A 23891-nucleotide genomic window follows, 5' to 3' on the forward strand; every position below is an offset into this window, starting at 1 on the left:
AAGTAGCAGCTTCATGACTGTTTTGGCCAAACACACATATGGCTTCTGGCCCTTCTCATTACACCAACATTTTAACAAATATATCTAAAGTCCTGCTGTCTTTACTGTTGGCCAGGAACTGTTTTGTGTCTGTATTACTTGTCTGGCTAAAACATTAGTAGAGCACCCTTAATTTTATTATTTGGAAGTATTTGCTTGGCTAAAATATGCTAACACCCACTTAAAATTTTTTTCTATGTTGTTTTTGTGTTTTGTGTAATAGTTCACTTGTGGCCTAGAGGAGACTTGAGAATATTGTAGAGAACTTTTCTCTTTTAAAGGGTAACTTTAGTTCAGGGCTCTACTATGCTCTTTTCTTGGTATTGGTGAACTTATTATTCAATGTATTATAATTTTCATGGTTAGGGAGTATCCAAGGCACATTTGATCAGTTATATATTAATTCAAATTTTACCATGATTTGAAAAAAATGAATTAATATCTCTGAATGATTAAAATAATGGGCAAAATTTAGACCCATAAAACGTTCAGAGGAAGGTGTTTTGATTTTGGCATGGTACATGCCTGGAGCTTTTAGAAGAAAGAAAACCAGTAGGTTGAACAGAGTTCAGTCTTCTACTTGGAGTACTTAGTATGCAGACATCTTATTGTTATCACAAGATATTATTACCTTATCAATTCCTCTTCTACAACAGTGTTCACCTAAATTCAAAATTCCAAGACCATCTCTTTGTGCTAGAAGGGAATAATAGTATTTATATTTTTATTTAGTTTTTATGTTTAATGAACCAGCACCATTTATTGAAAAGGCTAATCTTTCCCCCACTGAATGGTTTTTGAAGTCATTTGATTGTACATGTAAGGGTTAAATTTCTCTAAAATCAATTCTGTTCCATTTGCCTAATTGTGATTCTTATGCCAGTACCACTCTGTCTTTTTTATTCTTTTTTCCCCAGCTTTATCAAGATATAATTGATGAATAAAATTCTATACATTTGAAGTGTACCGTGGGATGATTCAATTATGTATACTTTGTGAAATATTATTAAAATCAAACTAACACATCCACCATTTTACACAGTTACGATTTTTGTGTGTGTAGTGAGAACATTTAAGATCTACTGCCTTAGCAAAACAGTATTTAGTAGTAGAATAGTCATCATGGTGTACATTAGATTCCCAGAACTTGATCTTGTAAATGAAGGGTTGTACCTTTTGACCAGTATCTCCCCATTTCTCCCACCCCCCAGCCCCTGGTACCACCATTCTATTCTCAGGTTCTATGAGTTCAACTCTTTTTAAATTCCACATAGAAGTGAGATCATATAGTATTTATCCTTCTCTGTCTGGCTTATTTCACTCAGTGTAAGGTCCTATAGTTTCAATGCATTAAAGATCTAAATGTAAGACCAGAAACTATAAAACTCCTAGAGGAGAACATAGGCAAAACACTCTCTGACATAAATCACAGCAAGATCCTCTATGACCCACCTCCCAGATTAATGGAAATAAAAGCAAAAATAAACAAATGGGACCTAATGAAACTTAAAAGCTTTTGCACAACAAAGGAAACAATAAGCAAGGTGAAAAGACAGTCCTCAGAATGGGAGAAAATTATAGTAAATGAAGCAACAGACAAAGGATTAATCTCAAAAATATACAAGCAACTCCTGCAGCTCAATTCCAGAAAAATAAATGACCCAATCAAAAAATGGACAAAATAACTAAACAGACATTTCTCCAAAGAAGACATACAGATGACTAACAAACACATTAAAAGATGCTCAACATCACTCATTATCAGAGAAAGGCAAATCATTCAGGTTGTTTCAAGTGACAGAATTTCCTGCTTTCATGTGACTCAGAACTATTCCATCTGTCTGTCTGTCTGTCTGTCTCTCTCTATATATAGTTACATTATATTATATATATTAATATTAATTATATTATACATATATAATATATAAATATATGATGTATATAATATGTACATATATAATATATACATATATAATTATACATAATTGTTAATGTATATATTATAATATATAACGTATGACTGTGCATGTAATAAACACACAGAGAGAATAAGAGAGAGAGAGAGAGAGAAAGGTAGCATCTTCATTATCCATTCATCTATCTATGGACACTAGATTGCTTCTATGTCTTGGCTGTTGAGAATAATGCTGCAATGAACTTGGGAGTTATAGACATCTCTTTGAGATACTGATTTTATTTCCTTCAGATATATAACCAAATATGGGATTGCTGGACCATATGGTAATTCTGTTTTTAACTTTTTTGAGGAAAGTTCATGCTGTTTTCTAGTGGTCATTACCATTGACATTCCTACTGAAAGTGTATGAGTTTCTTTTTTTCCACATTCTCACTAACACTTAGTATTGCTTGTATTTTTTATAATAACCATCCTAACAATTGTGTGGTGATAATTCACTGTGATTTTGATTTACATTTCCCTGATGAGTAGTGATGGTGAGCCCCTTTTCATGTACCTGTTGGCCATTTGTATATCTTCTTTGAAAAACTGTCTATTCAGGTCCTTTGCCCATTATATATTTGTATTATTTATTATTTGTTGGTGGGTTTTTTTTTTGGCTATTGAGTTGTCTAAGTTTCTTGTATATTTTGATTATTCACCTTTTATTATATATATGGATATGACACCAAAAGCACAAACAATAAAAGCAAAATAAACAAGTGGAAGTACATCAAACTGACAAGCTTCTGCAAAGTAAAGGAACCCATCAGAAAAATGAAAAGCAACCTACAAAATGGAAGAAAATATTTGCAAACCACATATATATATGTGTGTGTATATATATATAAGTATATATATATATATTTGCATTTATTGTTCATGCTTTTGGTGTCATATCCAAGAAATCATTGCCAAGAACACTGTCAGGGAACTTTATTCTTATGTTTTCTTCTAGGAGTTTGTGGTGGAGAAGGCAATGGCACCCCACTCCAGTACTCTTGCCTGGAAAATCCCATGGACAGAGGAGCCTTGTAGGCTGCAGTCCATGGGGTCGCTAAGAGTCAGACACGACTGAGCGACTTCACTTTCATTTTTTCATTTTCATGCATTGCAGATGGAAATGGCAACCCACTCCAGTGTTCTTGCCTGGAGAATCCCAGGGATGGGGGAGCCTGGTGGGCTGCCGTCTATGGGGTCGCACAGTCAGACACGACTGAAGCGACTTAGCAGCAGCAGCAGGAGTTTGTGGTTTCAGGTCTTACATTTAAGTCTTTAATCCATTTTGAGTTAATTCTTTAGTATAATACTGAATTGAGTACAGTACTTGATTTTCGTATGTTAAGCCAACCCTGCCATTCTGGAATAAATTCCTCTTAGTCATGGTGTATATTATGTTTTATGTGTTGCTGGATTCACCCAACTAGTATTTTCTTGATGATTTTTGTGTCTCTTTTCATAAGAGATATTGATCTATAGTGTCCTTTTATTGACTCTCTCTGGTTCTGTTATTGTGTTACACTCACCTCTTAGAATGATTTAAGAAGTGTTTCACTCATTCTCTGCTTTTTTTTGAAAGTTTGTGAAGGACTCAGTTTAATTCTTAAATGTTTGGCAGAATTCACTATTAAAGCCATTCTCCAGTTTTGTGAGTATGTATGTGAAGGACTTTTTTATTATTATTAATGTAATTTGTTTTTATGTGTCTATTCAGATTTTCAGTTTCTTTTTGAGTCTGTGTCAGTGGTTTGTGTCTTCCCAAGAAATTGTCTATTACATCTAGGTTATAACCTAATTGTTGGCATAAAACAGTTTATAATATTACTGTATAGTTATTTGTAATTCTGTAAGGTTGGTAGCAATGACCCTTGTTTCTTTCCTGATCATAGTAATTTGGTCTACTCTCTTTTGTTTTATCTTGGTCAGTTGGGCTAAAATTTTGTCCCTTTTATTGATCTTTCAAAAAAACAGATTTTAGTTTCATTGATTTTCTCTTTCTTTCTATTGTCTGTTTTTGCTCTATTCTTTATTATTTCCTTTATTCTGCCTGCTTTGGATTTAGTTTACTCTTCTTTGTTATTCTGGTTTCTTTAGGTGGAATGTTAGGTTACTGATTCGAATTTTTAATATAGTTCTTTACAGCTACGAATTTCACTCTAAGTGTTGGTTTATGTGCATCCCATAAGTTTTGGTGTGTTGTATTTTTATTTTAATTTATCTCAGGGTATTATGTAATATCTTATATGATTTTTTCTTTGAGAAACATGCTATTTAGGAGTGTGTTATTTCATTTCTACTTATTTGTGAATTTCCCAACTCTTCTCTTACGATTGATTCATAATTTCATTCTGTTGTGGTTTAAAAACACACCTTGTATGATTTAATCCTTTTAAACATCCTGAGACTTCTTTTATAGCCTAATATATTTTATTCTTAAAAATATTACATGTGCACTTGAGAAGGATGTTGATTTTGCTATTCTTGTGTGGACTATTCTATGTGTATCTCTTATTTATAGTGTTGTTCAAGTCGTCTATTTTTGATTTTTGTCTAATTGTTATATCCATTATTGAAAGTGGAATATTGATATCTCCACCTATTACTGTTGAATTGTCTTTCTTCCTTTGATTCTGCAGAATTTTTGTTCCATGCATCTAGAGACTCCATTGTTTTGTGAATGCGTATGTTAGTTACTCAGTTGTTTCTGACTCCTTGCAACCCCAGGGACAGTATTACTGGAGTGGCTGGCCATTCATATTCCCTTCTCCAGGGGATTTTCCCAACCCAGGGATTGAAACCTGGTCTCCTGCACTGCAGGCAGATTCTTGCCTGGAGAATTCCACGGACAGAGGAGCCTGGCAGGCTACAGTCCATGGGATCGCAAAGAGTCAGGCATGGCTGAGTGCTTAACACTTTTCCTTATGGGCTTCCATGGTGGCTCAAATGGTTAAAAAAAAAAAAAAATCTGCCTGTTCTGCAGGAGACCTGGGTTCAATCCATGGGTCAGGAAGATCCCCTGGAGAAGGAATGGCTACCCACTCCAATATTCTTTCTTTGAGAATTCCAAGGATAAAGGAAACTGGTGGCAAGTTCACGGGATTGCCAAGAGTCAGATACCACTGAGTAACTGTTTTTTGAATATGTGATTATAATTGTCACATATTTTGGATAAATTGATAACTTTGTGTCATTTAAAAATATCTTACTTGGTTGCTACTAACAATTTTTCTTTCAAAATCTGTTTTGTTTTTTATATTGGTGTAGCCTCTCCATTTTTATTTGCTTACTGTTTGCATGGTTTATCTTTTCCATCCTTTTACTTTCAACCTATTTGTGTCTTTGAATCTAAAGTGGGTCACTTGTAGACAACATAGTTAGGTCATGTTTTTATTTTTCTTTTGCTTTTTAAATCCACTCTGCTGGTCTCTTCTGCCTTTTGCTTAGAGTGTTTAATATGTTTGCATTTAATGTAATTACTGAGATGCTAGGATTTATGTCTACCATTTATATGTGTGTTTGTATGTGTTGTTTTTGTGTTCTTCCATTACTACCTTTTTGTGTTAAATAGATATTTTCTTGTGTACCGTTTTGTTTATCTTATTCCTTCTTTTTCCATATTTTTGAGTTCATTTTTAGTGGTTGCCCTAAGGATTACAATTAGCAACTTAATTAATAATCTTAATACTTTGGATTAATACTAATTTAGTTTCAGTATTATAAAAACTTTGCTCCTATGTAGATCCCTTCCCTTTCTCCTCTTTTGTGCTGTTATAGTCATACAAATTACAAATTACATCTTTATTCATCATGTGCCTATCAATATATGTTTATAATTATTGATTTATGTTATTGTCTTTTAATCAGGAAGGAGAAAACAGTGTTATATGCAAAATGTACAGTTTTCTGTCTTTACTATTAGTTACCTCTACCAGTGCTCTTTACTTCTTTATATGTATTAAAGTCACTTTTTATGCAGCCTGAAGGACTTCCTTTAGTATTTTTTTTTTTTTTAGTTCAATTTAATGTTGTCAATCAGTGGACCTTAAAATAGGGAGATTATTGTGGATTATCTAGATGGACCCAGACATGTCATGAAAAGTAGAAAATCAGGGCAGAATTCAGAATGATGGGATGTGAGGTCTTTTGAGCTTCCCTGTTACTAGCTTTGTAGATGGAGGAAGGTGTCCAGAAGTCAAGGAATATGTGTCCTCTCTAAAAGTTGGAATAGGCAAGGAAATAGGTTTTCCTCTAACCCAGCAGAAAGGAAGAGTCCTTCTGCAACTTTGATTTTAACCCAGTGAAGCCATGTTGATTTCTGACCCACAAATAATACACTTGTGTTGTTTAAACTACCAACTTTGAAATAATTTGTTATGGAAGGGAAAGGAAACTAATACGGTAACTTTCCTGGACAATCTCTGTGAAGTCTGTTTTGATAGCCTTTAAAATGCCTCTGGAAAAGGGGCTGATTTCACTGAGCAAACTTTGGGTCTGGCTAGTTAAAGTCCAATGAGTGGAAATTTCCAGAGAAAGGCCAGACAGGTCAAATAGTGAGTTTTCTAGGAACGGGGCTTTTAGGTAGCTCTACTGCCCTTCAATATTTACTGTGCTTTCACTGTGGCTGCAGAGCTGTTTGTTTTCAAGATTACTGCTGAGGTAGGGAAAGAGTAATGGGAAGAAGTGAGATAAAATGCCGTAAAACTCACTCTCCTTAATTAGATTTAGTTCTTCTTCTTGAATAAACACTTCTTGAATTATTGTAAGCATTTGGTTAATCCCCCGAGTTGTAAGAAAGTTGGTTTTGATAATTTTCCAATGTTCTTTCTTTTTTTATGGTGGAGTGGATTTTGCGAGTCCTTATTCTGCCATTCTTGCTGACATCTAATCTTTTTTCTTTAAGTTCTCTAGTGGAATGAAAAATAGCCAATCTACTTCATGGCTCTTTTCTTTCTTATTCCCACCATATTGTTATATTGCAGCAGTAACATAGCCTGTCAAAGCCGTCAATGATCACTTTAGTCCAGAAGGCTTCAAGTTAGTATTTAAATAACTATTTTGGAGGAATGTGCCATGGACTAATTATTTTTCCTTTCCAGTTGTAGAAGTCGGATAGTCATATTTAAAGGTCTTTTTTTTCTTTTTTTGCTCAAATGCCATATCATAAGTCAGAATGCAGGAGAAAACAGGAACAATCTAAGCATTTCAAACAGAAAGGGTTAATACATTGAGTTAGATGAATACAGATGAACTACAGGTGTGAGGGCCACGTGGCCTCTAAAGTTTGTCTTCAGGAACAACTTCCAAAAAAATAGAAATCTGATCTATCAGGTCATCAACTTTTGAGGACAGGCTTTATTTTAAACTTGTCAAAAACCAGCTTTGAATTATATTGTTTGTTATTTCTTTTGCTTGTTTGTTTGCTTTGGTGTAGTCTTCTACTTCTATTCTTCCTTTATTCCTGACTTTTTAAGGTTTATTTTGTTGGTCTTTTTCTAGAATCTGAGTTGAATACTTAGAACATTTATTTTTTGCATTTCTTAGTTTTTAATATGTTGATTAGAACTTTAAGATTGCCTTTGGGTAATGTACTGCTTATTGATGGGCCACAGATTTTAGTTTTTAATCAGTCTCATTCTAATTAACTTTTTCTACCCGTATACATTTATCTTGATTTCCTCTTTAATAAGGTTTTTCCCCATGTAGAGAACTTTGTATTTTACTACTGAGTTCTGTGATTTTCTTATTATGATTTTTTAAATTGTGGCATAAATATCTTATTGAGATTTTTTGTGACCTAACATATAGTCTGTTTTGAAAATATTCTGTTGGCATTTGAAAATAATATGTATTTTTGTTAACAATAAATACACAAATAACATGTGTGTATATAAACATATATATGTTTGGGTAATTTTAGCTTTCAAATTCTTTATAACTTTATTTTTTGTTTCACTATGTAGTTAATTTCTAAGAAATACTGAAATATACTACTTTTAGATATTTCAAATTTTCTCTCCGTTTTTATTTACAATTTTACTTTTTTATTCAATGCATAAAGCATTATCATTATAATGGATTCTTTCTGAATTACAACAGTTCAGTCAGTAGAAAGCATTATTTTTGCCTTGTATGCCAGTTTGTCAGAAATTGATATCTCCCTTATTGTTGCTATATCTCTGTCCAACTCTTTACTGTCAACATTGTTACAGTTGTTTTGCTTGTACTTTTTAATTTAAAAAAAAACTGTTAACCCTCAGATAGTCTTAACTCTTTCTGTATTGACCAAGAAAATTAACTCATTCACATTTATGCTCTTGATTTACATATTTGAGTTTATTTCTACCATCTTGTTTAGTTCTAATCATTTTTCTTATTCCCTTGTCTCCTTTTCCCTTTCTGTTTTTGCTAGGTTAATGGATCAGTTATTTAACTGTATATGGGGTGGAGGTGAGGGGCTCTAGTGCATTGAATAAGTTGAATTTATCAAATCTTTAAAATGTTTTTTATATAAACCCCAAAGTTAACATATACATAGCATCTTTTCCAAATAAGAGAAACCTCTAGTTTACTTGCAGTTTTGTTTTTCCTCACATCCCTCCTGCATTCCTTAAGATAGGAGATGTAGGGCTTTGCTATTCCAAGTTGTCATTACTTTTATACTATGCCTCTTAAACTTTTGAATTCCTACTTTATAAATACATGGTTTAGTCACTAGGTCATGTCCAATTCTTGCGACCCCATGGACTGTAGCCTGCTGGCTCCTCTGTCCATGGAATTTCTCAGGCAAGAGTACTGGAGTGGGTTGCCATTTCTTCAGGGGATCTTCCCAACGCAGGGATCTAACTGATGTCTTTTGCATCGCAGGTGGATTTTTTACCTCTGAGACACCAGGGATGCCCAACTTTAAAACTAAAGCAGTATTATCTGTGATTATTTAAAGTTGAAAATGTAGTTTTCTATTTTATTTTACTAACAGTTGTAACTTTTCTATCAAAAAAGACTCTAATAAATAAAAATGATTCTATATTCTTTGAAATGATTTAAGATAGTACTGTTCTAAGGTAAAGTCAGGCTTCCCTGGTGACTCAGAGGGTAAAGAATCCACCTGCAACACGCGATACTTGGGTTCGATCCCTGGGTAGGGAAGATCCCCTGGAGAAGGGCATGGCGACCCACTCCAGTATTCTTGCCTGGAGAATCCCATGGACCAAGGGACCTGGTGGGCTATGGTCCACGGGGTCGCAAACAGTTGAACATGACTGCGTGACTAAGCACAAGGTAAAGTCAGATATTTTGAGAAATACTGATGTTCTTCACTGAAGAGTTCAAATACATTAGATTACTTCTTGGTAACCAGTCCATCCTGAATATCAGTCCTAGGTGTTCATTGGAAGGGCTGATGCTGAAGCTGAAACTCCAGTACTTTGGCCACCTCATGCGAAGAGTTGACTCATTGGAAAAGACCCTGATGCTGGGAGGGATTGGGGGCAGGAGGAGGAGGGGATGACAGAGGATGAGATGGCTGGATGGCATCACCGACTAGATGGGCATGAGTTTGAGTAAACTCCGGGAGTTTGTGACGGACTGGGAGGCCTGGCGTGCTGCGATTCATGGGGTCGTGAAGAATTGGCCACGACTGAGCGACTGAACTGAACTGAAAGGCAGTTTATCATCAGACTAATCAGATTAATTGAAATTAAAAATACTCCCTTAACTTTCTTTTACTACTCTGCTAATGTATGTATCCAAGGCTTTTCCTTTATGGGCATAGAGTAATGGATGATCCAGAAAACCTTTTAAGATCTTTTACATCCTGTTCTTCAATACTATTTAATAGTATCCCTCTGCCCATGGGGATTCTCCAGACAAGACTACTGGAGTGGGTTGCCATGCCCTCCTCCAGGGGATCTTCCCAACCCAGGGATTGAACCCAGGTCTCCCGCTTGCAGGCAGATTCTTTACCATCTGAGCCACCAGGGAAGCCCCACTTAATAGTGTACCTTAGTTTTATTCCAAATATATCATTGTATATAAGTGAAAGAAAGGAAGGAAAAAAGAAAGAAATGACAAGTCCCAATGAGGAAACCATTTCAGTTTAATACCCTATTTATGTGTGCTAGTTAGCCTCTTTGGGCTTCTTGCAGAACCACCCAGCCTGGAGGATGCAGGGAAGATGCTGAATGAGACCGTGGTGGTGAACAGCCCCGTACAGCTGGAGTGTAAGGCAGCTGGAAATCCCTCACCTGGTATGTTTATTTGCGGACTCTGTAATTTACCAACGTTTTAAGATTTCTGTGAATTGCTAAATCTGTCTATAAGGATACTATAGTAATTGCTAATGAAGAAAATATTATAGAATACATTTCAAATGTAAAACACTGATAAGGATATCATTTGGTGGATGATATTTTTGAATTCTCATTGCTTTTAGCTCCATGAAATAACTTACCCATTTAAACAATGTTCAGATATGTGAATAATCGCCTTACTGTGGCCACAAAACCCACAATGTCATTGTATATACATACGTTTATGCTGAAAATATACTTTTAATCTAGTCTAAGTTGATTATGAACCATTCATTTGATGAGACTATTATGGTATTGATTCTCATCACTGGTAAGTTATTCATATGAATCGATAATAATATAAATTTTTTGAGGCTAATAGTGTATACTGTGTTAGGTTTTGATTAGAAGCCTAAACAAAATTTTTGTAGATGAGAGGCATATTTCTACAAGAAGAAATAGAATTGATTAAAAGTTTGCTCTCAAACAAATATTGATACATTAGAGAAAATGTAAAGAATATCATATTTACAAATTCACTTCAAGGCACTTATATTGGCCTGACTATTCATATTTTTCTAACGTTTACCTCCTTCCTACTGAAAATGAACCTTAAAGAAATATTTAAACAGATTAAACTAGAGTGATAAGCGTAAGAATAAAGCAGTTGTTACTATTGGAGTTAACCTCTAATTCAGTGTGTATATTGAGTTTTTTAATTTTTTATTGAAGGATAATTTTTAAAAGAAACATTTAAACAGATGGACTTCTATTCTCCTTGCAGCTATTACGTGGTACAAAGATAATCGTCCACTGTCAGATTCCAGCAGTGTGACTTTCTTGAACAGAGGACAGATCATCAATATTGAAAGTGCCCAGATCACAGATGCTGGCATATATAAATGTGTGGCCATCAACTCAGCTGGAGCAACTGAGTTATTTTACAGTCTGCAGGTCCATGGTTAGTGCCACTACTAGATTGATCCAGGGTAAAGAAGCATTCAAAACGATCAAGTGCCTCAACAAAATTCTAGTGTTGATATTTAACAGAATGTGTTATTGTCATCTTTATTTAAGGATGCAGTGTTCTAATACTGATAAGTGTTTACATTTTTTGATTCCTATTAAATGCTCTATTTTCACATGCTATTGAACTTAAGTTTGCTTTAGATGAATTGTTCAGAATGGTCATCAACTATCTCATCAGCTAATGACAGTAGCCCTGTTTGTCAATATAGTCTATCAGAATCATAGGTTCAAGAAATGTTTTCAAGTTGTTTTCTCTAATAATGCTTTTAAGAGGAATTCGTAGTTAACATACTAGAGTGGATACAGTGGAGGGAAACACACATACACACACAAACCTGGAAATCAAGAAATAAAAATGTGAAACATATTACTATGGACAGAACACATAGTTGTTATTATTCTGAGATAAAATATTCTGTGATGTTAACATGCCTTATTTTTATTTACTTTTTTGTTCCTTTTCAGTGCCCCCATCAATTTTGGGCAGCAATAACATGGTGGCAGTGGTGGTTAGTAACCTGGTGAGGTTAGAGTGTGAAGCCAGAGGCATCCCGGCCCCGAGTCTGACCTGGCTGAAAGATGGGAGCCCTGTCACTAGTTTCGTTAACGGGATACAGGTACTCTGTGTCATTTCTTAAGGCAAATCTACCACCTCATTATTCAGCCCACAAAGTCGGAACAAATAAAACTGTTAAAGGAACTTGCAGAACAAGGATTCACAAATGTTATCCAAAAATATACATATATATATCTATAAATATGGACACACAACTGGGATTTCTAGACAGTTCATTAAAACCTCAGTATATCTAAGAGTTCCCTTGTCTCATATATAGTTCTGTATTTTGACTATTGTTTTAGGTACTTCTGCTTCCCTATTCCCACTCTCTGGTATCACCGTAAGAGATACCCTACACAAAGAAATGTTCATCAAGAACAGAAGCAGGAATTTCCTGGTAGATACATTTAAATTTCTGAAAATAATAATGGATCAGAGAACCATCTATAGTCACTTCTACAAAAACATCATATCAAGAAAAATGAAAAAAGACAACATCATGAGAAATGAAATTTGAGTCTGAGAACAAAATTTAAGTACTTTGAACTGACTCAAAATTTGAAATACAAAGACATATATCCCATTTAAAGTGTACCTTAATCTTGTTTTGCCTTGAAGAAGGCATAGTTATTCCACCATTCTATTTCTTGAAAATCCTTCGCTTGCAGAATTTGGGATCATAGACTATCCAGAGTCAATGTCCGTATTTTTGAGGTACAGCTATGTCAATGGAATAAAAGGGCTGTGAGTTTGACTAATTAATTTGACTGCTATAATGATATTAAACTTCTTAATTGTTCTCCCAAGAATAATTAGGAAGAGGATAAAGGTGGCTTTCTCTCTTTCTGTAGTAAGCATAGATAAAGTTGGATCTTCACTTGATCCTGTATGTGGAGAGTTGTTTTCAGTGATTATTGCCAGCTTTGGTTCTATTCTCTGTCTTCCTCCATGGAGAAAATGAGGAGATTAAATGATGCTTTCCCTCTTTAAAATATCCAGGTAGAAATACTTCTAGAGGCAGATGTTCGATTTATTAATCTCAGAAAATAGTTGAAAAAGTATGTTTACGCCTACCCTTCTTAGGAGACACGTTGGTTATTTAGTGTTCTGTTCTTTGATAGGTTCTGTCTGGGGGCCGCATCCTAGCATTGACCAGTGCACAGATCAGTGATACCGGGAGATACACCTGCGTGGCAGTAAATGCTGCCGGGGAGAAACAAAGGGACATTGACCTCAGAGTATATGGTGAGACATTTTCATAATTATTTCTGCTCCGAAATAGCTGTGTTTAAGTCCTAAGATCATTGACACAGTTGAGAGTTTTTGACAATGGAGAGCTATGAACAATAGAAATGAAGTTATAAAATTAACAGAATCAGTTTCACCCTTTCTGCCTCATATCTGACTTTGACTGATTTTCCCTTTTTGAACTTCTGAGAATGAAAATGCATACAAAGATATGATCTTCTCACTAAAGCAAGCTCTTCTTCAAGTAGCTCTCTTGATCGATTCTATTTGAAGCCTAGATTTTCTTACCTTTTAATTATATGTACAGTAATATTTTATAGTTAATACTATGTCTGTGAATTAAAGGATGATTTAGGAAGCAAAAGTTGAATATAAATTACGCAAAATTCAAGTTTTTTTCCTACCTGTGATGCAGCTGTAATATACCAAAGGAAAGGTCTGGTTCCGTCACACCAAAAAGCCCCCAGGATGAAATTGCGGTCTCATTGGCCTCCATTCATAGATTACACTCGTCATTTCACATTTTAGTATACCTTTGCATTTAGGACTTTTTCAGGTTTGTTTCTCTTTAGTGTCTCATTTGCGTTATATGTTTGCTTCCTGGAATAATGGATTTGTTTCTTCTGTGGCCCTCAAAGAGTATCTGTTTAATGCAGGCCTTTCCTTCTAGGTCCTACCTCAGCTCCTAAAAATATGTATTAAAAAATGTATTATTTTTTTAACCTCCAGGCCATGTGAATTGATGTGCCTTTTTGAATTCGCCAAAAACAAATATAGTCATCACAAATAACTTTGACTTAATAAGTCTTAATTTTTTAATTAAAAGGCCCCTCGTGACAGCATAGATACCATAGATATCTAATTTAGCTAAAAAAACCCAGTTGGCATCAGTAAACTACCCAAAACTTGTACGCATCCCCCATTTTTGTTGCTTCTGCAGTTGACATGTGTGGGTATCCCTACTCCAGGCTTGTTGGTGCTCTGTGTCTGAGAAAACAGAGTCTAAAATGCCCAATCACAAGGAATCTAACTCCTTCCCTTAATGGATCACTTTATGCTTTATGAAGAATTGGAATGTTTCCAGTCTAAACTGTTTTTAGAGGATGATTGATCAGTTTAAGTTTGTGACACAGTAGCTCCTTCAGTCATGAGCAAGCCAAGCCCAGGATTGCCATTGGTATTCACTGGGTTTTAGTCAGCTCTGAAAATCTGGCCCTGGCTTTTTCCATTTCTGCATTGATTAATGTCAAAAGTGGACCTGAGAGGTGATAGAGAGTTGATATTTTCCAGGAGTTATGAAGATGTGCATGACTATTCTTTAAGATTTTGTTAAGATACTCTCATACAAGTCTTTTAGTCCAAAAACCAGAATCTTCCCTCTGTAGGAAAAGTCAAGAGGCTAGCTAACATGTACGTGTGTTTGAAAATGTGTGTGTGTTTAGTAGCTTGCTATGCTTATATATTTCTAATGTTAAAGTGTCAAACCATTTTAATTTGAAATTAGCCTCTAATCTCTCCTCTACTATTTATATTATGCCCCTGCATTATGTTCCTAAGTTTGTGGTATTAACCTTGGCAATCTTGGGTTGGTTTGTTGCTCATGGCCAAAGACAAGTTCAGATCCACATTATAGAGTGTAGGGTGTAAAAGGAGCACGTCCTGGATAAAATAGCTATCCCTACAGTTACAAGCATCGTTCATTAAACTGTTTCTCCTTGGTATAAATTTGGAGGATGCTTTACCGTATTCTGAAGTGCTGAGACAAGAGAATTGAGTTTTTAAATGATTTAGATTCCTGCAGTATCTTTTCTTTAAACTGAAACTCAGAGAGCTTTCTTAGCGATCACACATTCCCCAGCATCTCCACAAGCATAACCCCATGGCAATTCTGACTTGGTTACATACGTGTCACAGGTATAATGCACAGGATGAGAAACACCCCAATATACCCCTTCCTAAGCAACATGGCTGCAAAGCAGAATAGGGATATCATCTAAGAAACCCAGGGTTCTAACAGGTGGAAGATTTTTCTCTTTTCAGACTAAACAAAAAGTTGGAAATGAAAGACAGGGCAGAAAAAAATAGATGGGCTTTGGTAATATATATCCTCAACTATAATTAGATTTGCTTTAATTTATGTTAAGAAACAAATACTCTTCTCTTTTTATATTTTTCCTCTCAATGTGAAAAACTTGGTTTCCTTTGGAGCTTGACTCAACTTACATAACTGTAAGAAAAGTAATTAAAGGAAAACTATTTGGAAATTAGCATTCTGCTCTCTTGAATTATTTCTGATATTTACAACTACAAGCAGTCCTAAAGAATCCATGCTCCTTTAAAAAGTCTAAGTAATCTAAGATAAACATGTTTTACATAGTCATGGTGCTTCCCTTGTGGCTCAGCTGGTAAAGAATCCACCTGCAATGTGGGAGACCTGGGTTCAATTCCTGGCTTGGTAAGATCCCCTGGAGAAGGAAAAGGCTACCCACTACAGTATTCTGGCCTTGAGAATTCCATGTACTGTAATGACTCCGGTATTCTGGCCTGGAGAATTCCACGGGGTTGCAAAGAGTCGGACACGACTGAGCGGCTTTCATTCTCATAGTCATGGTACATTTTTATCCAGAGACCAGACTTGACCTGAAATTATTTCCAAGCTATGACATATGCTGTTCTATTTAGGACTCTTTATGCAAAGATTGGTAAAGATATATTTTTCTTTTTCATAATAGAAGATGGCACTCATTGTGCTCATTTTGCTGAGATTATAGAAGTTTTCATCTCAGACTGGTTGCGTATCTTTTTCTGTTGTCTCACATGTGAAAAATAATCCCACTCTTTTCTGTCACCGTAGATAAATTTAAGCTGATGGAGAGCCAGTATCTGTGTGTGCTATTAAATTTAGCAGAATGGACATCACAGATCTCTGCCCAAATGCTCCACTGGTCTGTTCCAACCATTAAGTGTGAAATTTCTTTTGTTAGCATCAATTCCTTTGGGTTTAGCACAAGTCCTGCATCCAGAAACAGCATAAGAACGTACCCTGTAGTTCGTATGCCTTTTCCTGTGTATCAGAGAAATCTCCTGGTTACAGAAAAACATGTTACTAGCTAAAATTCACAGGAAAAACATGTTGCTAGCTAAAGTCCATTGTCATTTTGCCACATGCAGCAGTGTCAAGCCAGAAGCAATGGCTAATGGGTTGTTAAAATGTTCTGTACCACGAGCACCTTATTTCTCCCAATGCATTTGGAAAAATCCTTTAGGATTCATTCAGTGAAACTTTGCCTTTCTTGTAAAAACAAAAACAAAAAACTACAAATATGGTATGTTTCTTACAATCCTAAATAGTTATAGAATTTAGTGAGAAATGGCTGGGGAAATTCCCCTTTGTGCTTTTTTGGAGTCGCCCTTTAATAACAGGCCTGATTTCATTATTAGTTCATGTTTTTGAATTATTATAAATACAGGCCTGAAAGAGTCCTTGAGAGCTTATGAAGCCCACCCTCTCATTCTTGGCAGGACTGTACCTAGACCATCTAAGACAAATGATTGTTTACTCTATTTTTTAATATACCCAAGGGAAGGCGATTCCTTAAACTCCTCCAAGAACATATTTCAGCATCTGACAAGCCTTATAGCCAGGGAATTCTCATTTTAATCTCATTAAAATTTCAACTCATTTCTTCTTTTTATGTAGCTGTGTGTTATACAGCTGGTCACTGATTTAGTTATCCCATATGGTCTTTATTCCATAGAATCAGTTATTTCACATAAGGTCTTATCTGTCACCCATCTTATATTTTGCATGCTGAGAGGTGGGACAGGATGATCCCTTTCAACTCTATTTTTATTTTGCCTCTATGTATATGCAATTTATTTTATTTTGCAAAAAATATATGAGTATCAAAAATGTATTTGCTTTTAATTCATTGTTATTTCCAAAATATTTCATGAGTGATTTAATACTTTGAAAATCTTAAAGGGTGATTTAGAGTTCAAGAAGTTTCTTAAATGGGCACTTGATGAGAACTTCCAGTTCTAAAACTTTTTTGCACGACAAGTTAGTGAAAAACTATTTTTGTTCAACAGGAACACATTAATCAGTGATTTATGAACACTTGATTCTGAACCAAGTGATGCAAAGAGGGTATGCTAGAATTACTGGGATCCTACATCTTAAAAGGACTAATAAAGTTATACAGTGTATGTCCTGATGATTAATAAAGATAAGCAGTATGCTGGCCTCTTTTATCCTGAGGGAAAACCCATCTTTCACTTAGTTGCACCAAACATTATGGGAGAAGAACAGAACGTCTCTGTCCTCATTAGCCAAGCTGTGGAGTTACTATGTCAAAGTGATGCCATTCCCGCACCGACTCTGACCTGGTTAAAAGATGGCCGCCCCTTGCTGAAGAAACCAGGTCTCAGTGTTACTGAAAATGGGAGTGTGCTAAAGGTAAGGCTACAGATTCACTTACTTCTTATTTCTAAGATCATGGCTTTAGTGTTACCCCTATCAAAATAGTACACTATTAAACTTTACAAGCATCCTACTAAATTTATCCTCTAAAATTCTAGGAACCCTTCTGAGTTTTGTGATATTTTTTCTAATTTATGCCTAGTAAGATTTAAATATTTAAATGTCAGTTCATATTTGAAGGCAAAAGCCATTCAAAAAATGCTTCTAGAAAAATATGATAGAAACATTCTAAGGTGTGCATTGTTTCAGTCATCCAAGCAATCAGCGAATACCCATTCTAGGTGCTCTGCATAGGGATGCAAAAAAGAATGACACATTTATGCAAAATTTTCCAATTCTACATAAATATATAAATATATATATTCAATATACATACATATAAAATTATTTCCAAAATTATATAGTATATGAAAATCGAGCAGCTTAATTGAAAAATGCAGCTAAGTGCTATAAGGCTCTAAGTTACTTACCCAGTGGATGATACAGACAGCACATTGGGAAAAAATAGCAAAAAGTAAGGTTTTGGTTGCCTAGAATAGTCTTGGATGGCTATTTGGCTTTTTATGGGTAGATGGGACAAAAGACCTGCTATGAACAGCAAGTAAACTCATGATACTGAAACAATTTAACAAAGTGAATTTTGGAAATGATGTTGACAGGGCTGATTTGAGTGGAATAAGAACTAACATGGAATGTCAGCCTAAGGAATTAGGATTCAGGAAGCTAACAGGCCACTGGAATGTTTATAAAATTCTCATAATAATAACCCTATGTAGAATTGAGAGAATGGCTAAGTAATCTGCCCACAGTTACTAAGTGGCAGAAATGGGATTAGAACATAGAAGTATAACTTCAGAATCCATGCTGCTAACCACTATGCCACATGGCTTCTTGGTAAAAGAAAATTATCACTGTTAAACAAAGAGAGTCTTGAAAAGTGAATGAAAATTGTCAGCATGAAGGGAAGCTAAGAAACTTCCGCAAGTAGAAGTATAATGGAGAGAGTGGGAGGGAGCGTGAATGTGTGTTATCAGAGGCAAGAGAATGGAGTCTTTCAAAATTACAATCCTGTAATGATGGAGCTGGCAAGGCTGGAAAAGGTCAGGGTCCTGGAATGCATGGGTCCAGAGGAAGGGATGTAGGGAGAAGACGTCATGGAGATGAGAACTAGTGAAGACTAAATACTTATAGTGATAACTGCAACTCCAATGATTCGCCCTCTTTTGACTATTCTAGCAATTGATGTCAAAGTTAGCCGTCAATTATGTATTATTTGTCATACCTCTTATAGTATCTTTTATTGTTATTTACACCTTGTTTATTATTAAACTCTTTTATGTTCACATGCTTTATATTAGCTAGATTGCAAACTCAAGACAGAAACCATATATTACACTATATTTCTTAGTATCTTCTACCTGTAGTACCTAGTACAAGATTCTTAATAACTGCTGAAAGTTCTAAGAATAAATGATGGATAAGTATTCATGTATGTTGTAGATAAATATATGGAAAATATTTACTGATATTCAGTTATCTACCAAGCACCAAACTGGGTACTAGGAGAGTAAGACTAATTGAGTATAATGGTTGACTTGAAGGAGCTTTAAAACGTAATATAGAAGAAAGCAATAAACTAAGAGTAAGGGTGTTATTTCACTGAAGATGTCCTGGGCATAAAAAATTCTATATTTAAAGCCATAAATAACTCATTCAAAGGTTAATTGTGGGGGGTTTTTGGGTGCTATTTTATCTTAATCATATTTAAAAGACCTTTCTAGACCTTCAGTCACTAAAGTTAATGAGATTAAAACAAGGTATGACAAGGTAAGTGATAATTGTTGAATCTTGATAAGTATTGAATGTGGGTAACGGACATATAGCCATCAATTTTATTGGGTTGGCCAAAAAGTTCATTTGAGTTTTTCATATCATCTTAAGTGAAAAACAGACCAGACATTTTGGCTAACCCAATACTATTTTCTCTACTTTTTATATGTTTGAAAACCTTCAGAACAAATGAAAAATCAGAGATCACAGCAACATTAATATAAAACCCCCAATTAATTACAAAATATAAACTGGTTTCAAAGCATGGTTTTGTTTTCAGATTGAAGATGCTCAGGTTCAAGATGGTGGTCGCTACACTTGTGAAGCCACAAATGTTGCAGGAAAAACTGAGAAAAACTATAATGTCAACATCTGGGGTAAGTGAGATCAACCCTTAAATGATTCAGCTTGTGGTTTGACCTTTCATTGTTTGTATCAGTTCTTAAACTGACAACCACATAAATAATACATAGGTGGATGTTAATTAATATGTTTAAATGATGCCAAGCTGTCCTGAATATCAGCTTATATACTTAATTCAAGGGCAACTAAATAGATTTCTTGAACCTAAATATGTAGATCACTGTAACTGTGATGTTCTCCTCTCCTGACTGATTAACATGCCCTCTAGCTTCTATCGCCAAGATCTGCTAATGATTGAGCGTTCTCCATGAGCAGAGAGCATGTTGGTTAATTGAAAATGTCAGAAGATCAAATTATGTATGTGAATTTAGTGTGTGAGAAAGACAGAGCAATTGCAGTTGGAGTGGGAGATGAGGTTACCCTGCTGAGGAATGTGAAATGCTATACTCACTTGAAGTTTTAATAAGTTACTAAGATAATTTGTTTGTTACTGAGATAGTTTTTAGGAATAATTGCAAGTTTTATGTTAGCTGTGGTTGTCTGCCAGTTGTTAAAAAGTATTCCTGTTTCCCAAATAATCAACTTTTAAGTACTTGTTTACATTCATTTATAACATATTAAGCACTATTAATTTTGATTATATTTGTTTAAACATTTTAATTATTGTGATAATGACATGAAATATAACTTTGATTATAAAAGTTCATTAAAAACAACATTTTAAAATAAAAATAAGTAGAGGAAGTAATCTGATTCCAATGGAGAACAACTATTGTTTAAAAATGTGCATTTACTTAGAGAATAGCTTGTTAATTATAAATCATTATCATTTAAAAATTCTTGAAAACTATGAGAAGTGTTATCATTTATCCTATAAAGGAATTCATTTACTTTTAAATACTAAAATTTACTATGTAGTTAATTTATATTTATTACATATTAGTTACATATTGGGCTTCCCAGGTGGCTCAGTGGTAAATAATCCACCTGCCAAACAGGAGACATGGGATCAATCCCAGTGTCGGGAAGATCCTCTGGAAGGGAAATGGCAACCCACTCCAGTATTCTTGCCTGGGAAATTCCATAGACGGAGCCTGGTGGACTATAATCCATGGGGCTGCAAAAAGACAACTTAGTGACTAAACAACAAGTTACATATTATTGACTTTTCTTCCTACTTCCTTCCATCCTTTTTCTCCCTCTGTGTTTCCTTTACTTTCCTTCTCTTATTTCTCTCAAGTGGGAAAAATATTCATATACCTCCCAACATGGACAAGACACTGCTAAGTGTTATCAAGTAAAGGTTGATAAAAGAAGTGAAAAAGAAAAATTCGGAGTGATAATCAATTAGAAAGTGAGGTGAAGAATTCACTTTAAAAAAATTGTACAAGCATATATAGGGGTCTTGTTTTTGTATCCATTCAGCCGATCTTTGTCTTTTGGTTGGGGCATTCAACCCATTTACATTTAAGGTAATTATTGATAGGTGTGGTCCCGTTGCCATTTACTTTGTTGTTTTGGGTTCACGTTTATACAACCTTTCTGCATTTCCTGTCTAGAGAAGATCCTTTAGCATTTGTTGAAGAGCTGGTTTGGTGGTGCTGAATTCTCTCAGCTTTTGCTTGTCTGTAAAGCTTTTGAATTCTCCTTCATATCTGAATGAGATCCTTGCTGGGTACAGTAATCTAGGTTGTAGGTTATTCTCTTTCATTACTTTCAGTGTGTCCTGCCGTTCCCTTCTGGCCTGGAGGGTTTCTATTGATAGATCAGCTGTTATCCTTATGGGAATCCCTTTGTGTGTTATTTGTTGTTTCTCCCTTGCTGCTTTTAATATTTGTTCTTTGTGTTTGATCTTTGTTAATTTGATTAATATGTGTCTTGGGGTGTTTCGCCTTGGGTTTATCCTGTTTGGGACTCTCTGGGTTTCTTGGACTTGGGTGGCTATTTCCTTCCCCATTTTAGGGAAGTTTTCAGCTATTATCTCCTCGAGTATTTTCTCATGGCCTTTCTTTCTGTCTTCTTCTTCTAGGACTCCTATGATTCGAATGTTGGGGCGTTTCACATTGTCCCAGAGGTCCCTGAGGTTGTCCTCATTTCTTTTGATCCTTTTTTCTTTTTTCCTCTCTGCTTCATTTATTTCCACCATTTTATCTTCTACCTCACTTATCCTATCTTCTGTCTCCGTTATTCTACTCTTGGTTCCCTCCAGAGTGTTTTTGATCTCATTCATTGCATTATTCATTTTTAATTGACTCTTTTTTTATTTCTTCTAGGTCTTTATTAAACATTTCTTGCATCTTTTCAATCTTTGTCTCCAGGCTATTTATCTGTAACTCCATTTTGTTTTCAAGATTTTGGCAACAACAAAATATAATTTTATTTTTAGTTCTTTATATTTTTAAAGTTTACTTTATTGAAATACTGTTGATTTGTCAGTCAGTTCAGTTCAGTCACTCAGTCGTGTCCGACTCTTGGTGACCCCATGGACTGCAGCACGCCAGGCCTCCCTGTCCATCACCAACTCTTGGAGTTTACTCAAATTCATGTCCATTGAGTCGGTGATGCCATCCAACCATCTCATCCTCTGTCATCCCCTTCTCCTCCTGCCTTCATTCTTTCCTAGCATCAGGGTCTTTTCCAATGAGTCACTTCTTCACATCAGGTGGCCGAAGTATTAGAGCTTCAGCTTCAGCATCAGTCCTTCTCATGAATATTCAGGACTGATTTCCTTTAGGATTGACTGGTTTGATCTCCTTGCAGTCCAAGGGACTCTCAAGAGCCTTCTCCAACACCACAGTTCAAAAGCATCAATTCTTCAGCTCTCAGCTTTCTTTATGGTCCAACTCTCACATCCATATGTGACTACTGGAAAAACCATAGCTTTGACTAGATGGACCTTTGTTAGCAAAGTAACGTCTCTGCTTTTTAATATGCTGTCTAGGTTGGTTATAGCTTTTCTTCCAAGGTGGAAGCATCTTTTAATTTCATGACTGATTGCTTAGAGAGAGTAAAAAGGATATGTATAGAAGAGTACTGTGTAGATTGACTCTCACATACCATGTAAGAAGGAAGACAGAAAAAGAAATTCCAGATGGGAAACTGAGTTGAAACATTTGTCAAAAAGGTGGGAGGAAAACTGGGTAAGGCTTCTCTTGTGGAAACTCAGGACAGTGGTGTTCCCAGAAGAAGAACGCAAATAGGAAATAGGTTGGACATGGATATATGAATGGGTGAATGAATGCATAATAGCACACGTTGCAGAGAAGTCAAATGAGAAATAAACTGTAAAGTGTACTTAACAGATGAGTAGACTTGTGCCTCTTAAAGAGGAAAGCAGTAGATGTAAGAATGAATGATAAAGGAAAGTTGAGGCTTAAAGACTGGATTCACTCAAAAATTATTTATGGTGTGACTCTGTGTTCTAGGCACTATGCCATGTGTAAGCATAGGTAGGTTCATAAGAAGGACAATGACACTGGTCACACAGAACTTAGAGCCTGTTGGTGTAGAAATACCTTTCAAAAGATAATTAAAATTGCCTCCTAAGAGTTATCACAGGAGATTTTGTGGGAAGACATAGCAAGGGGCTGGTGACATCTAACTGAGGTTTTAAGGATGAGTAGGTGTTAGCTCTCTGAAGATGGAAGTATAAAGACCTGGAGAACATTGTCTATATTCAATGAATGGACCATCGTTCACTATGGAGCCTAGTGTGGCTCAGAAGAGAATAAGAAGATATAAAATTAGGTAGGAAAGAGTAAAAGGGGCATATAGAAAAGGACTTCTAAAATCAACTTTAAAAGTATGGATTTGGTTCTAAAGGTAATACAACACCACTAACAGGACTCAAAAGAGGACTGGGGCATTCAGATTTGTATTTTAGGAAGAAAGCCAGTAAACTCTAGTTTTTTAGTGTTAAATTAATTATTTAAGTTTTTAAGAAATTGAACTAATAGAATTGGTTGATTACATTGAGAGGTATGGAAACAGGAAAGGGTAAAAGATGGATGCTGGTTTGGGCTGATCAGCTGGGCTGTGTGGACAGCAGCGTCCTCCCCTGGAGAGGGTACAAAGGTTCAGTTTAGGGCAAGTTGA

The 23891-nt window shown here is 35.4% G+C and overlaps 1 protein-coding gene across 3 annotated transcripts in view; it reads left to right on the forward strand.

Moving 5' to 3' along the window:
* HMCN1 (hemicentin 1) overlaps window positions 1-23891 on the forward strand; it is a 525163-nt gene that overhangs the window by 327046 nt on the left and 174226 nt on the right. For all 3 annotated transcript variants that reach the window (XM_061160939.1, XM_061160937.1, XM_061160938.1), the window contains exons 37-42: window positions 10141-10242; window positions 11069-11245; window positions 11779-11930; window positions 12994-13117; window positions 17404-17579; window positions 19714-19810. In XM_061160939.1, coding sequence (XP_061016922.1) covers window positions 10141-10242; window positions 11069-11245; window positions 11779-11930; window positions 12994-13117; window positions 17404-17579; window positions 19714-19810 — 828 coding nt within the window. The remainder of the gene's footprint in view (window positions 1-10140; window positions 10243-11068; window positions 11246-11778; window positions 11931-12993; window positions 13118-17403; window positions 17580-19713; window positions 19811-23891) is intronic.

This window comes from Dama dama, chromosome 14, assembly GCF_033118175.1.
Source record: "Dama dama isolate Ldn47 chromosome 14, ASM3311817v1, whole genome shotgun sequence".
Classification (NCBI taxonomy): Eukaryota; Metazoa; Chordata; class Mammalia; order Artiodactyla; family Cervidae; genus Dama; species Dama dama.